Genomic DNA, 16,554 nt, shown 5'->3' with positions numbered 1-16,554 from the left:
TGTAGACCTGCCTTAGTAGAAGCGTAATAACTTCGTATAGCATACATTATACAGTTATACGATATATATATATATATATATACCAATATATATATATATATGTATATACATATATATGTATGTATATATATGTGTGTGTGTGTAAATATATATATATATATATATATATGTCTATGTATATGTATATAATCATTATTATTACTATTCTTATTATTATTATTATTATTATTATATATTATTATATTGTTATATTATTATTATTATTATATATTGTTATTATATTATTATTATTATTATATACATATATATGTGTGTGTATCTATATTTATATATATACATTTGCAGATATATGCATATATATATATATAAGTGTTATATGTATATATGTATCTATGTATCTATATTTATATATATATAAGTGTGTGTGTGTGTTTGTATATATATATATACATATATAATATGTTTATATATATGTATATGTATATATATATATATGCACTGCATATAGATATTTGTGTGCGTGTGTGTGTGTGTATATATGGATATTTATATATATATATGTGTGTGTGTGTGTGTGTGTGTTCATATATATATATGCGTATGGGTGTACTTGTATTTATGTATCTTTGTATGTATATATATATTTATGTTTATCTATAATTTATACATGTGTATATATGCACGCATATTGTGTGTGAGTGCGTATATATATATATATATATTTGTGAGTGTGTATATATATATAAATTAGATAAGTGTGTATGTGTACCTAGTTAGTTAGTTGCGCGTGTTTGAATTGATTTATTCATCGTTGGTTCTGTTTTACGAATACGTTACAATAACTACTACACCGTAGAAGTACATATTCAAGTTAGCTTGTTATCTGTACCTCTGTTTTGTTTCGTGTACTATATTCATTATCCGGAGGTCATTTTCATTGGCCGTCCCTTTCCCGATTCTAAGACCGTAATACACATATGACAAGGCGGTCGTCTGGGGCGGCTATTGCAATTTGTGGAAGATATGCTCCAAGCGCACAAATACTTCATTGCTTGTGTACGCGATCTTCCAAAGAGAACCTTCAATATAATAGTGTTTACTTAAGCTGAATCTCCAATCAGCAATACAGCAAATGTAATTTATTATCACTAGAGAACCACACTTGGGCATCTCTTCACCTGCCGATAGTGACATCCTGTATCATCGCGTAGTGACCAGTCAGATGCCTCTGCAAATGGCGAGCCGTCGGGCGGAGTAACTTTGCCACCAGGTGTTCTACCCCCAGGTGTAGACATGGACACTATTCTCAGGATTCAGCAGATACAAAAGGTAATCTCTAGTGCGTTCGATACATGATTGTCGTATGTTTAAGTCTGTGCTCATATGAATTCGGACACCAGCCTTTTATCAAAAGGACCTGGTATATAGCCGACAAAACAATCAGTTCTTGAAGATATCGTTTTGTCAAGATTACGTTACATTGTTTTAACAGTTGCCTATGACAAACGCGTTAGTTTTGCAGTCTGGAATCGACTTATATTAAGTCGTGTGTGGGTCCAGTATATATATCTCGCATCAGAGTAACCGATGTGCGTTATTATATATATATATATATATATATATACCAATTCAACCGTAAGTAATCAATGAATTATTTGCAAGCTACTGCACATGTATGTAGGGCTACCCTGCACACTAAAGCTTACCTCGGATGCGTTTCCAGGGAAGCTATGCTGTAGTGCATTTCTGTGCGCTTATCACAGGAACCCGTGTATTGATCTTTATCAGCGCCCATTAATTGGGAGATGGTATCGTGTATCTGATCCACATCTTCTTTTTTGTACGAATACAGAGCTACGAGGCGATGACCATGGCGCGTCCCCCAACCGCACCCAGCACCGCCGAGGAAGCCCAGGTGCGTGACTTCAAGTTCTGGAAAACACAACCAGTTCCTCAGCTTGGTAAACGGGTTGTGGAGAGCGCCGAGAAGCGCGAGACAGGACCCATTGAGCCCAATAAGGAAGACGGGGAGATCAGACAGGAACCGCTTAACTTGCCAGATGGGTACGAGTGGTACGCTACTGACATCGACCAACCCGAAGAGGTATGTGGCGCTTCCCTCTGCTCGCTTATTCACATAAATACACGCCTGTGTCGTATACATGTCCGCCTGAGTCAGGTGGTCCTACTTCAAGTGAAAGGAAAGGGGGTCGATTAGACGGGGGTTAATCGGGCTGATAAAACAGTAGAGGAGGTATTATGCCAGTGATATCGACAGGCCCATGGTGCTGTGTGTCGGGTTTTATTATATGTGTGCGCTACGTTCTGGTTCTTCATCATGTGTTTAACTTTATCCCGTTGAGTGCTTGGGCAGTGGCGTTATGTGGTACAAATCAAACGGAACGAGCCCCTTGTTTGTGGAACGTACATGGTCAACATGTGGATGGGACACTAAACAAGTGGAAATGGCTTGATCTACTCTCTTGGCCATAGGCTCAAGAATATGGTAGTATCCTGAGCAAGGATTTGAGTAATAATGCGATGATGGCATGACAGAGGTCTACCAAATCGGCCATTGCAATTTTGGACTGACACCTACCCTTATTGAGAATACATACTGTAATTGAAGGTGGCATGGATTGTGGGACGGCGAATAGTGTAACGCGCGTGTTTCTCGTGCACTGTAATCAAATAGCTTAAGTGGGCAACATTTGGGGTAGATTTTAAACGTGTATTAACTGTGGTCAAAAATAACGTACTCATCCATGCAAGTTTGATGACTCCCTATTCATAGCTGGATGCCGTTTATGACCTATTGAATGAGAATTACGTCGAGGATGGCGAAGCAATGTTCCGATTCGAGTACTCGAAGAAGTTCTTGCGCTGGTATGTGGCTTGTAATGTGACATACCGCCGGACGTCTAGTACACAGTCTTAGCTGCACGTATTGAGCATATTGTTCAACAGTCTAAGAAGTTACATCTGTGTGGCATTCTATTTGACTGGCGTACTCACAAAGGATATGTCACGCATTGTTGCACCCGCATCAATTTACTAAGTTTATCCTTCCAATCTTCAACATGTAAGTCGACACAATCTTCACAAATCTCTGAGTGCCCGAATTCATACTTACTCGCACACTTAGTCTATAGGTCGAGCTCGAATACAATATCCATGTTGAGCAAGTACCACCATTTCTGAGAAGTCTAAGACTGTCCTCTATTAAGTCTCTAGCAACTGTTCTATGTGCCTATATAGCGGGTCAATTTTCCTTCATGAAACCTCGAGAAACTCAACCAAAACGCAACCATGTCCACAGGGCGCTCAAACCTCCCGGGTGGCTGAGGAGCTGGCATCTATGCGTCCGGGCACAGGAGAGCAAAAAGGTTGTAGGATTCATCAGCGCTACACCAGCCCATATCCAAGTCCATGACAAGTATGTGATATACCTCACGTATCCAAATAACATCAGACATCGAGTTGTCTGCTATGCGCTGGCGTCCTTTAGCGTCCTATTTGTTTGGGAGAGTCTGCAACGTACAGTCAAGTTTATTTTACGTTCAGCATCATATTGCCTTCTCATTCGGAGAACACAGTGTCCTGCACGACAGTATTCATGTCGTTTTGTTCGGTGGTGTGCTGAGCCTACGAGGTATCATTGTATTCGTACCTATTTGCAGAAGTAGTTGTATCAATAAGTGTCGATGAGTTCACTGGCCCTCAATATCGCAGATACGGTGTGTACTGGCATTTGAAAACCTGCCAATGCACACGTATTTCTTCACCTTATGATTCATCTCACTCACAATGCACACCCATTTCTTCACCTTATGATTCATCTCACTCACGGAATAATTCGAAACCCTCAATAGAGAGAACAAAATGGTCGAAATTAATTTCCTGTGTGTCCATAAGAAGCTCAGAGCAAAACGACTGGCACCAGTGCTAATCAAAGGTAAGCGTGACAGGCTTTCCTATTTAACGCTTGCAATCACATATATTCTGCGGCCTCGTTTGTTTCGAGGATGTGATTTTGTACTCCACCAACCAAGCAACATTGGTGGGTGCGTCGCTGGCACGTCTGACTTTACTTTCCCTCGTGTACTATCAGAAATCACTCGCCGAGTTCACCTGACCGGCATCTTCCAGGCTGCGTTCACCGCCGGTGTCTTTCTCCCTACTCCTGTGGGCTCGTGCAGGTAATTGTTCTGGATGTTATTGTTCCGAAATCGGGGGAGCCGCCCAATATACGTAATCTTGTTCGCCGTTGTAATAAGAGGTGACTCCTGTGATGTATTTAATCGTAGTAGACTTTATTTCTGTTGGCTGAAGATTCGCGTGTGTATACAATTATATACGTACTCTTGTTCGTCGTTATACTAAGAGCGTGACTCCTGTGATGTATCTAATCGTAGTAGATTGTATTTCTGTTGGCTGGAGATTCTCGTGTGTATACAATTATATACGATACTCTTGTTCGTCGTTGTACTAAGAGCGTGACTCCTGTGATGTATCTAATCGTAGTAGACTGTATTTCTGTTGGCTGGAGATTCGCGTGTGTATGCAATTATATACAATACTCTTGTACGTCGTTGTACTAAGAGCGTGACTCCTGTGATGTATCTAATAGTAGTAGACTGTATTCCTGTTGGCTGGAGATTCGCGTGTGTATACTATTCTATCGTTTGGTGAGCCGTCAAGCGATGCATCGTTTATATTATCCGCTGGTTTTGTGATGAATATATAGATGATGATTCACAAATATCGAAGGAGCCTTCGCTTACAATCCGTTCCGAACATTTGATTAAGAGCCAAATTTTTTAAGCGGGCGTGTCTCAATACGTGCAACCATTGTCATCGTTACTTTTCTCCTCCTCCAGGTATTGGCATCGATCGTTGAATCCGAAGAAATTGGTTGATGTGCGATTCTCTCACTTGCCGGCAAGCATGACAATGCAGCGCATGATCAAACACTACAAACTTCCCACGGTATGTCGGATGAACAACCCTGTTTTGGATTTACACATGATACTACTTTCTTGTATAGAAGTAAGTATTTGCATATGTATGTATGCATATATATATATATATGTTATTTTTTAGATATATATATATTTGTTATTTTTTAGATATATATATATATTCGTGTGTGGGTGTGTGTATGAGTATAATCCATCAATTTGTGACACGTTTGTATATATCAATATTCAGTCTGGATTGGCCGACTGCAACCTCTTCCTGTACCCATTTCCTTACAGCACAAAGTTATGAGCGTGTTGGAGCCGGAGTTGAATTTATATTGTTCTCGTTTCCTGTCAATTGCAGTCCTCGTAGGTGAACTGTGCATGTTGTAGGTACATGTGCATTAATACTAAAACATTGTTTTGCCTCTACAATCTTGTAGGCAACAGTCACCCCCGGCCTGCGCCCAATGGAGGCGAGGGATGTACCAGCGGTAACCGAAATGCTCAACACGTACCTTAACAAGTTCGTGCTACACCCAATCTTCACGGAAGATGAGATTGCACACTGGCTGATCCCCAAGGATGAAGTGGTATGCTTCTTACTGCTCTTTTGACAATTAGTGAATATTCTCTGAAGTTGATGTGTCGAAAGAGACTGAATTGAAATTTCGCAGAGAATCTATCAACGGCATCTCGTGCTGTTCCGCTTACTGTTTTTCTGGTACTGCTAATTAGGCCGTCGGTCCCTCTATATAATCTTATGGTGGACAAATGATACTGGGTGGCTCTCAAATATTTCCATGTGTTTCCAACTGCAGGTCGACGCATACGTAGTAGAAGACCCCGAGACAAAAGAACTGACGGATCTTACCTCGTTCTATACTCTGAGCTCAACGGTGATAGGCCACCCGCGTCATTCGACGCTCAAGGCTGCTTACTCGTTCTACCATGTGCCTAACAAGACACCCCTGTTGCAGCTGATGAACGATGCTCTCACACTCGCGCAGGGCAAGAAGTTCGACGTGTTCAATGCTTTGGATCTCCAGGTAAGCTAGCATTCTGTCCATGTGTATAAGCCAATGTATATGTGTGTCGTGTCTAACGTTGCTGTTTAGATATGATTAGCGTGACGTACTTGTGCTTGCAACGGAACTGGATGTTTGTCACATGGCTGGCTCATGTCACCTGTTGATGACAGGACCTTTTTCAACCTGTGTTTAAGTGGTTGTCCACTTGTGTAAGCCTTGAATATTGATTACAGTGTCTTGCGGATGCTTACAGGTTATGCGGCCTTACTATCTAAAAGCGAGTCCGGGATAATACAAAATGATGCCCGAGTTTCTCGTGAGATTGATTGTTGTAGTGGCCCAAATGTGAGGACGCTAGCTGTGCGCGGGGTCAAACGTTCAGTACTCTTCAAAAGTTTACAGTTGTCTCATTCTTTATTGATTTTCATCGAATGGTAGTGGGATTCGGAATCATTCTCGCGCAAAGCGCATTCGCGTTCGTAGTGTGTGGATGCTCGTCAGTGTTAATATCGCCCCAGAACGCACCGAAATCTGTGTGTGAAGACTCAGTTATCTTATGGCAATTTGTGTAATCAACACTCTCCGACGTTGTGTTCCGGTGAGCGTGTATGCTTCTGAACCTCTGGGTAGTCGCAAAATGTTTTTATACTCCTTGCATTATGCAGAATTCCCAAGTTGCTGTTTTCGATTTGTTAACACGATATCTACACTCATCGCGTCTAGAACTTTCGCTTCACCAGCACAGAAATGACTCTGGAATTCAAGGGGTGATGTACAAGACACATACATAATGAGGTATTCACAATAGACCCTTTCCGCGCTTTTCGACAAATACGAATGCAGTATGTGACACTCTAATTCTTAATCTACTAACAGGAGAACGGAAAGGTGCTCAAGGAACTGAAGTTCGGTATCGGAGACGGTACTCTGCAGTACTACCTGTACAACTATGCTTGTCCCACGATCCAAAGCAAAGAAGTTGGGCTAGTAATGTTGTGATCTTCGACGTTTCTTGGGGTTGCTTGCGGTCACTGTGACAAATCTGGCCGAGGAGACATGTCTCCGTCAACACAAATGCTTTGGTTTGATTATTCAAGTATCTGTCGGTATTGAAGCACGGCTGTGGTAGATTAGCATGTCCTGGAACGATAAAGTTTTAAATTCGCAAGGCGATCATACATAGTGATAACAACGCAGCGTAACTGACAACGCTAACTATTGTGGATGAGAACTACAATATGAATTGGAAACGTGTTAAATATATGAATTATATAGCGGCGCTGTGGTCCACTTGGTGCAAATATTATATCGCCTATATATATATAGTGTGTGTGTACTTAACATACACATTTTCATTTTTCATGCTCATATTTACGTATTTTTGCTTGTATACATTGACACTCGATCAAATTAAATGAGGTTGGCTCTTCTGTGCACACAACTTCATACATATATCTTAAATTGTAAAGATCTGTAATGGAGATTCATTCGTAGATCAACTGTGTTTATTTTAATTGTGTCTATGTTATATGTAATGTTTAAAGCAATGTACGTGGATTGAAAAAGACCGAAGACATGTCATCACGACTTACTATTGGCTAGCTGACAATGGTTCATCAGGGACATCGACGACTCTATCTGCACCAACCATTTGATTGTAAGCTTTCTGAGCTATTACCGTGGTAGGTGCATTGGTGTTTCCAGATACCACTGTGGGCATTACGGAGGCATCGATAACCATTAGTCCTTCCATGCCGTGTACTTTAAGGCCATTGGAGTGATCCACTACTGCCATGGGGTCTGATGATGGACCCATTTTACCAAGTAGATACTGGGTGGTAGATGGATTCGATATTCTCGCGCAGAAACTCCTTGATGTCGCTGTCGGTAAGGTTGTTAACATCCTTGTCGCCATATCCACAGGTCGCCAGGTTATCTTCTGCTAGGGCCTTGGATTGAATCGACTCGATGCTTTTTCGTACTGCAGCAACCATGGGATCAAAGTCGGCGGGCACATCGTAATATTGGGGTCAATGAGTGGCCCCTCCATTGGGTTAACCGAATTCAGAGCGACCGTGCCGCGAGACTCGGGCCTCATATAGCACGATTTGGCTGTAAGACCACCACCGTATCTTAAAGTGGCACCATGATCTTTGTAGTAAAAGGGTGCGACATGCATTTGGATATCGTTAGCGGGAATGCCAGGCTTGCTTTTGAAGAATGAGCCGACAAATTCATTATCTCCCACGAATGCCCCTTCTTTCTTAAAAATAGCTAGGAAAAGGTGCTTAATCTGACTTTGTAAGTTGGTGAGCCCGATTTGCAGCGGCATGCCTATTCTCGAAGTTTTTGCATTCACGGCGATGTCGGCATGATCCTGAAGATTCTGGCCCACTCCAGGCAATTCATGTACTACATCAATTCCGTGCCTATTAAGCTGCTCCTTGGGGCCAATTCCTGAAAGCATACGTAACTGTGGACTGTTAAACGCGCCACCGCACAGGACAACATCATTCGTTGCTTCGAATGTTACCGAGTTGGCAGCATCTGCGCTGCCGGATACCACTGCATGTACTCCAGTCGCACGTTTGCCGTCTGTGAGTACCTTTGTGGTATGAGCGTCGACAATAACATCCAGATTTGGACGAGCTCGGACCTCTGGGGTCAGAAAGGCAACCATTGCTGGTTTTCCATCCTAATTCATTGCCTGCTTTGACAATGCGCTCAGTGTACCGGTCGATATGTATCTGCGTTCGTACCTTGAGAGGTCCCTCAGTGCCGTGGTATGGGTCATTCGTAAATCATTGTATTTTAACTGCTTAAAGAGAGGAAGCACATTCTCCCACTCCCAGCCTTGGCATTTACCTTCCCCAGCCCACAAGTTCGTGAAATCGTATTTCAGTCCGCGAATGTATACCGTAGCATTGATGGCAGAGGAACCACCAATACCACGACCACGGGCTGAAACATGATTTTACCTTTGCAATGCTTCTGAGGTGTAGTAAAATACCGGTGATTATACTTTCTACCGTGGGGAACAGTCCAGAAGTAAGCACTGGGGTTGCGAATGAACGGTGTGTTATCGTCTGACCCTGTCTCTAGTAGAGCCACTCGTACTTTGGGATTAGATGAGAGGCGATTGGCCATTACACAACCGGCGCTTCCGCCACCGACAACCACATAGTCGTAGACCTGCTTAGTAGAAGCAGGAAGAGATCGTAGAGATTTTGAAAGTGACATCTACTTATGTGAATACTAATTGTCTGTATTGTTTGTGTATTGGTAGATCTGGTCAGCTGCCGGAGGCTTTTAAATAGCAACCGGCGAAAAATTGACTTCAAAAATTTGGAAATTAACTTCAAACTAGGTAAACGGCAGGCAAAATCAATCGTGTACATGACTCACTGCTCATAAGCCCCACAAAATTGGTGGATTACTCTCGAAGGTTTAAATAGAGGCTTTCTGCTTCACTCACATCGACAAATCTGAATTATTTGCACAGCTGCCACAGCACTACATACGACACAGCACTACATGTTACATATTTTAAAAATACATATGTATTTGCATACATATCAAGTTCTTGAGAGTCGAGTCCCTTCATTAAATGCAATAAAGTTTAATAAACAAAAGAACTATGTTTGTTCGGCATTTTTTTTTTCTGACAAAGTTTTAGTTTATAAAGATACTCAAATAGCGCTATGAGTCTATGACTCATACCGCCACTCGGATACTATTCACAAGACATTCCGGAATTCCGGATGACAACTGTTGAACTTCAGATTGTTGTCTGAGCCAATGATGTTATCCGTATAGCTTTGAATTTTATATGTTTTTTTTGTGCGTAATTTTGAACGTGTTGCATTCCCGTTACTATGCACACTTTCAAAGTCTCATACATCGCACTACCACTCTTGGCAATTTTCACGGCCCTCTGAATTTCAGGAATCAGGATTTGGGTGACTTTTTAGTCTGTTGACTGTTGTGGTATTTATATTTTTCATCTCTCTCTCCTCTCTGAGACTGAGAGGGTCATGTTTCCACTGACGACGAGACCCTAAAAAGGCTAAAATCGAGAGGGCGTGTAAATTTTTCGTCAAATATCACCAGTCCCTTTTGCTATCTCGGATAGTATCCGACTTACGTAATTTTCAGTACAAATCATACTAACTTTATAAATTTTGAAAGTAAGCCAAACTCAGTACAAATTTTAATTAGCACCTATAAGTCGGATAGTATCTGACTTATGAAAATACCAAATCAAATTCGTATATCTGTAAATTCATTGGTTCTAATTTTGGAATCTGATTTTATTTCAGGTCAGGGATACAACTTAAAATTAATTTTAGGAAATTATCCATCAGAAATGGGGTTGAAATGTTTAATATGTATCCAATCTGAGTTTGAGATTTTTATTTATTTTATTTCGCGTCCCCTATCACTCATGCTGGTGTGTATTTGTGTATGTAAATAGCACTAATCATGATACAACATAGTCTACGTTTACTACGGACATAAAACAAAAAGTATTCATGCCATCGAAAAATTGTCTTCAGGGCCTATAGTCAGTTTTCTATTCTCTACAAATAGCGTTCGTTTGTTTCTTGGATATTCTATTTATTAATATAGCAATCGGTTGGTTTATAATATACCCCTTGTAACTCGGATAGCATCCGGATTCCACTTTTTTGTTTTTGGGCCAAAAATTTGAAATCCGGATAGTATCCGAGTTAAAAAGAGACTGGTGATATATGTTGAACAGGCGCTCAGTCCTCCCCAGCCCTCAGGAGTCAGGCCCCTGGGACTCTGGGAGACTGGGACTGGCTGGTTACCCGAGCCTTAGGAAGTTAGGATAGCCTGCATTTAAGTGCATACATAGGGTCCTGAGAGGAGTGAATGAGGAGTTGAGGACTCGGAGTGAGGTCAGTGAGGTTGATAGAATATAGATATGTACTATTTAGATATCATATGACTCTACATCTATGCTAAAAACGTTATCCGATATAACGTTTATAATAATAACATAAATATCGATTTACGTTAAACTTTTATTTACCATATAGTCTATCTCCCATATAACTAGGTACATTCATGAGGTCATACCATGATCCGATTGTGTTCTTAAATTTTGGCGCCAGAAATAGCCACCAGCAGTTAATAATAACATAAATATCGATTTACGTTAAACTTTTATTTACCATATAGTCTATCTCCCATATAACTGGGTACATTCATGAGGTCATACCATGATCCGATTGTGTTCTTAAATTTTGGCGCCAGAAATAGCCACCAGCAGTGACAGTGAATTTAAGCTAAATGGTCCGTTTCGTTTGAAATAGGTGCACATGGCAGGTGCAATTTTTAAAATTTCACTATATTTGACCCCCAAAACATTATAACGTTTATCCTTTATAAATATTCGTCTTTACGTTGTCCTTATGTGAACATATCGTACCGTGTTGAGCTCTCCTCTACATATGAGATAAAAGATTGAGATATGGGCCTATGTCCTATGGCCTATGGGCCGGTCGGCCGGAGGCTATGGCCGGTGGCCGCAGGGCTCAGGGCCAGGCCCTCAGATCTTCTGAAAGACTGAAACACAAACAGTGAAACCTCAATGAGGCTAATAAGAGCCTCAGACTCTCACAAGTCTGAAGCTTGAAGACTGAAGACTTATTATTAAGACTGAAGTCCGAAGCGATGAAGTCTCACCTCCAGGGTAGTAGCTGGCAGTGGCGGGCAGACAGCAGTGTGGACTGTGGTAGGCGTAGCCGACAGCCCGACACGCCGTCACTGTATGCTGAGGTCCGCCTTTTTATTCACATAGATCATGTACACAGGTCATATTACTTGCTTGGCAGTTTATACTTGTGACAGCTCATTACATAGTAACATTACATACATATTCTAGTATAGATGGTTCGGACCCCGGAGTTGTGGTTGATACTTTGTATCCTGCATGATGGATCCATACTTTTAATTTCTAGACCGATGACAGTCGGCGATAGCAGTATAAAAGCGAGATATCCTTCTATCTATACTTCATATACTAAAAACACTCAAGCCAGCCATTGTCTCCCAGGTGCATGCCTGTGGTGCGGAATAATGCTATCGGAACACGTAATTTGTGCAATGAACATCTCCTGGTGTCTGGAACTGCGTCATCAGCGAGACTGTGCCAAATGGGATTGTTTGTATCATATATCTACCGTTGGCGTTGACTAGATACAGCGTTTTCGTTATTTCGAGCAGAGACTTCCGTCATTGGGTGCAATCATGTATTGGAATCGCAGTTCGGTCGCATGCGTCTATACTGAGAGACGCGCTCCTAATCGATATCGGTAGAATCACAGAGTTGCTAACCAAACTGTCCCAGTTGGCGAGCTATAGTAACTCCTGTGTACACGGTTTTAACGCACCCTTGTGTGTAGATAGCTTTGGGCGCGGTAGGGTGTAGATATGAATCACCCATCAAACCTGTACCTGGTCTACATGCTGCCAAAAATTGTGGCTTATATTTGTTTCAGTTACCCACAGAATTCGCGATTCCCTGATGCCAATATAGGTACTAAACTAATACACATGGAATGACAATAATTATCTACATAGTTTTAGCCAATGCTAAAAGCTTAAAAGAAGAAATGCCGAGCCTAAGGAGAGATGAATGCTTAAACCATAGTACTATTCGTGCTCGAGTAGTTAAAATAAATGGATCTTCCGAAGCAAAACCAACTTTGTTGGACAATTGCCATGATAATACAATCAGCTCTATTTGAGTACCTTAGCAGCGTTCCGTGAATTTAGCTTGCTAGTACATAAAATGGACAGCGTTCAGAAGCAATAAGTATCCTTGTCGTGGAACGTTGCCCAGCTATTAGGGTCAAACTGTACTGTGTCACGAGCGATGGCGCCATGATTGTCAAAAAAAACTTCACATGTTCATCCGTGACTTGTGCCTGCTTTTGTGGGTTCTTTGCGCCGTCTATTCGACTATAATTTTACAATAAAAAATGCAGATTAAATTGCAATGTCTGTTGTTTGCACTTTGATGGGATTTTCAATTGCGATAGCGTAGGCCTGTTTCTTAATGATGTGTCGCACTGGACTATTACTTTTCTGTTTCATATCTGGATCTCACAGAGATTCAATCAGATATGTGAGTGCAAACTTGCATAGGAGACATACATTTGTATACCAATTAGATACATGCAAATGGTCAGTGCAATCTCGCATAAAAGTTCTCGTACGCGCTATGATGGACTACAGCTCCGAACGTGGCATGGCAGGATCGGAACTGGTGAACGCAAAACAACCTAAGATCGTCCTTATATTACCCGGCCCACGCGTCACATTCTCGGGTAGTCACAAGTAGCTCGTAGATCATATCCACCCCAGTCGGTAGTACAGACACACGACTACTCATCCGGACTCTTTGCGTTGGTTTTATCTTCCGCCGTTTCGGGTGTGAATGTGACCTGCCTTCGCACCACATTGGGCCCGTTGGGACTGCGGAATGTTGGGCAATGAACGAGAAGATCTCATTAGTACGCAGCTTATGCCCACTATCTATCTGTATCGCATTCAGAATGTACAGCTATCTATCTGTATCGCATTCGGCCGAGAACGTATGACAATGCGGCTTGCGTTTCACATTTGACATCGACGATTGTGGCTGTACACGCTAAAGATATAAACAAATTATGTATTTCGCAAGTGATTCGAATACGATATCACTGCATTCCAGCCTAAAAGAAGATAATACCGATATTCTCCAACTCTTGTAGACGGACTATGTAAATGCTTCACGTAGCTAAGCATAGCACATCTGCTACAGTCCAAACCCAATACAAGAAATACTCCAACTTCCATACATCACTCGAAGTATACTGCCATAAACACTAAGCTAAAGGTGTGCGCGGACCTGATTGCTTGCAGATCACGATCAATGGGTAGCCTGCATGCTCATGATGGGTCAGCCCCTTCACCTTTATCTCTCTGCTTAAACACCCGCCTACCATCTATGCTTGCAATGAAAAGTCACATACTTTGACAGCGACGTTCTTAAACATTCTCCAACCATATATGCTTACTATGAAAAGTCACATACGTTGACAGCGACGTTCGAGGCCCCAGTTGATTCCGTTTCTTTCCCTTTCCATGTGCCCCCGAGCTCTGTGATCGCATGCGCACTAGCGATGGCCCGCCACCCGGTGTTTTAGACGCCGACTCTCGCGTGCTATTCATAGACGCGCGTGCATGCATGCTCGGTCTGGAGCCTGTAGCTACAGAATGTCTTGGTCGGAGTTCAGCGCTCGATTGGCCTCCACCTGTGTGTGTGGATAGAATGTAGGCGACATAAGCTGGTACGAAATGAGCCGTGTGTATCCAACCGTATGTATGAATATACGGTGATCATACTGGTATATAGCGGCGAAAAGACCGCGAGCTACACCCGAAACAATCCGCAAGCTAACGGACAGTATATACATAAGAGTGCAGGAGAAAGACGTTTCCCATATCAGGGAAGACGCCAAGACACGGAACGGACGCACCATTGTCTAGCCATGCAAACCCATTCATCGTATCATAGTAAACCCCGCGCGCTTTGCAGACACAGGACCACAAAAGGAGCTGCAGACACTCAGTACAGCCTACCTGGGACGGCTGACCGACAATAGATCAGCAGATAGGCCGCCCAGTGTACGAATAATTTAATTTCGCCCGGAGCCAAGGTGTGACAGACCGAATGCTGTATCCACTAATAGGCACATCGGCAGGCAACTTCAACCGAGACGCAACCCGGCCACACACGTACAAACAGTCTAGATGAACAGATAGGCATGCATATGCATATGTACGCCTCCGTCAAGGTGCATCTACTTAACATAAATCCATCACATACCCTAACAATGCACAAAATACAGCATCTAGATCACATAGAGCATCTAGATCACAAGTCTACATACCGCCAGGGAAGAACGGCTCACTGGCGCGTGCTGCGTAGCCCATCTGCGTGCGGGAGCGAGCAAGTGACTTGCGTCCGGCAACAGACGCCCTCTTCTCGGCCGTGATGGTAGGCCTGGCACGCATATCATGAGTAGCCATCTGTGTACACGCGGTGTTCGTAGAAACATGTTAGAGAACTCTATGCCATGGGTAGTACGTCTGCCACTTTTAGAGAATTGAGTCTGTGCGACGAGTCGACTAGCTAGCTGCATTGTTGATGTGGGGTGAAGCGTACTTGGAAACCGTCCCGATAACTATCCCGAGACGAACCTCCGTAGCGATAACATATTTAGAGTGTACTTTGTGTACCGAAAAAAGTCGATGCTGATATAGTCCGAACAAATTAGGGTGGGTGTTGATCTCTACTTGACTCTACGGATTCTCGTAGATGGTCGGCACACGCTTGCGCCTTACATCTCAACGAGAAGAGTACTTTTGAACACGTGCAGGCACTTGATGTACGCAACCGCGGATAGACATACACGTAGCAGACGATGCTTAACCGTGTTCTTCTCCGTTGCTTCTAGTGGCATCAGAATGGCGTCTGCCGAGATGAACGCAATCATTGTGTGTTCGAAGATCATATTCGGAGCCACCACCTGCAAGTAACGACCACGCAGTCAACTACATCAGAAAAAAATGGTATTTGTAACACTCGAAATACCATTTGTCAGGCAATTAGATGGGTGCGTAGGAATGTCGTCGACTGCCCACTGAGGGGTGACTGTCGCTAACATGCGGGTTTGTGTACTTTGTGTGACAGCAGAATAGGACCTCACATGTGGAAATACAAACAGCACACAATGGAAGTACATGACAAGGTGGAAAATCTATACATAAACCTTTTCATCCCGTCAATATCCGCTCGTTCTCCAGAATAATTTACACAAAAAAGGCACACATGCACATACGCACAAGTATATGGGCATCCATATCTATACCACATACGCCCAAGTATATGGACATCCCTATCTATACGATCGCGTACAAGCAACGCAAAGACTCCGCTACCTTGTGCAGCCCGGCGCCAACGGCTTCAACACCACCTGATTCGATTATATTTCTTCTGGGATCATCCTCCTCGTCGGAATCTTCTTCGGCTGTTTGTGTGTAAAGACCATCGAAGGGTTAAGATACAGACTACAATGTAAGATAGAAAACCTGGTGTGTGTCTATGTACGTGTGTGTTCATTCAAAGGTGATCCCGAGCGTGAATGTGAGTGTGGGTGTGAGTGAGGGTGCATACTAGTGTACATGGAAAACGTGGCACAGACGCGTGATAAGTATGAACAAGTAGGTGAAGCGGCGGATGTGTATATGTCCATATTCAAGTGTGAACACAATTGGTAAGACTTTTCCATATGACTTGCAGAATTAAACTACATCGAAACATCACCTCCTGTGAATTGAAAGCATTCCTACATAGACATGTTTTGTATTGGATAGGGAACGTTGCCTTCGAATCTGCAAGATGGCTTTATAACATATTGTGGCAGGCAATTGGTAACATGTACGTAAATAGTCAAACACGATCGAAATTTATGCACGCATATACA

General features: G+C 42.5%; 4 protein-coding genes across 4 annotated transcripts in view; 1 reads left to right on the top strand and 3 right to left on the bottom strand.

Annotated features, from left to right (window-relative positions):
- SARC_02764 (glycylpeptide N-tetradecanoyltransferase 1) overlaps window positions 1–8,702 on the top strand; it is a 9,043-nt gene extending 341 nt beyond the window's left edge. The window contains exons 2-11 of the mRNA XM_014303466.1: window positions 1,212–1,329; window positions 1,853–2,104; window positions 2,795–2,886; window positions 3,320–3,436; window positions 3,873–3,955; window positions 4,112–4,199; window positions 4,881–4,989; window positions 5,405–5,554; window positions 5,783–6,010; window positions 6,869–8,702. Coding sequence (XP_014158941.1) covers window positions 1,294–1,329; window positions 1,853–2,104; window positions 2,795–2,886; window positions 3,320–3,436; window positions 3,873–3,955; window positions 4,112–4,199; window positions 4,881–4,989; window positions 5,405–5,554; window positions 5,783–6,010; window positions 6,869–6,991 — 1,278 coding nt within the window. The 5' untranslated portion in view covers window positions 1,212–1,293 and the 3' untranslated portion in view covers window positions 6,992–8,702. The remainder of the gene's footprint in view (window positions 1–1,211; window positions 1,330–1,852; window positions 2,105–2,794; window positions 2,887–3,319; window positions 3,437–3,872; window positions 3,956–4,111; window positions 4,200–4,880; window positions 4,990–5,404; window positions 5,555–5,782; window positions 6,011–6,868) is intronic.
- SARC_02766 (hypothetical protein) lies at window positions 7,584–7,808 on the bottom strand (the record flags this gene model as incomplete). The annotated part of the gene is made up of 1 exon (XM_014303468.1): window positions 7,584–7,808. The coding sequence occupies one exon, from the start codon at window positions 7,806–7,808 to the stop codon at window positions 7,584–7,586; it is 225 nt and encodes a 74-aa protein (XP_014158943.1).
- SARC_02765 (hypothetical protein) lies at window positions 7,810–8,672 on the bottom strand (the record flags this gene model as incomplete). Its single annotated transcript, XM_014303467.1, has 2 exons — window positions 7,810–7,963; window positions 8,008–8,672. 2 exons carry the CDS (start codon window positions 8,670–8,672, stop codon window positions 7,810–7,812), a joined length of 819 nt encoding a protein of 272 aa, XP_014158942.1.
- Window positions 8,703–12,841: 4,139 nt separating the features above from the next.
- Window positions 12,842–16,554, bottom strand: part of SARC_02763 (hypothetical protein) — a 5,912-nt gene continuing 2,199 nt past the window's right edge. Inside the window, exons 5-9 of the mRNA XM_014303465.1 lie at window positions 16,010–16,098; window positions 15,481–15,597; window positions 14,959–15,097; window positions 14,100–14,319; window positions 12,842–13,498 (exon numbers count right to left, since the gene is read on the bottom strand). Coding sequence (XP_014158940.1) covers window positions 13,408–13,498; window positions 14,100–14,319; window positions 14,959–15,097; window positions 15,481–15,597; window positions 16,010–16,098 — 656 coding nt within the window. The 3' untranslated portion in view covers window positions 12,842–13,407. The remainder of the gene's footprint in view (window positions 13,499–14,099; window positions 14,320–14,958; window positions 15,098–15,480; window positions 15,598–16,009; window positions 16,099–16,554) is intronic.

This window comes from Sphaeroforma arctica, assembly GCF_001186125.1.
Source record: "Sphaeroforma arctica JP610 unplaced genomic scaffold supercont1.128, whole genome shotgun sequence".
Lineage (NCBI taxonomy): Eukaryota > Ichthyosporea > Ichthyophonida > Sphaeroforma > Sphaeroforma arctica.
Note: the sequence above shows the minus strand (reverse complement) of the source record. Positions and strands in the feature narration are given on the sequence as shown.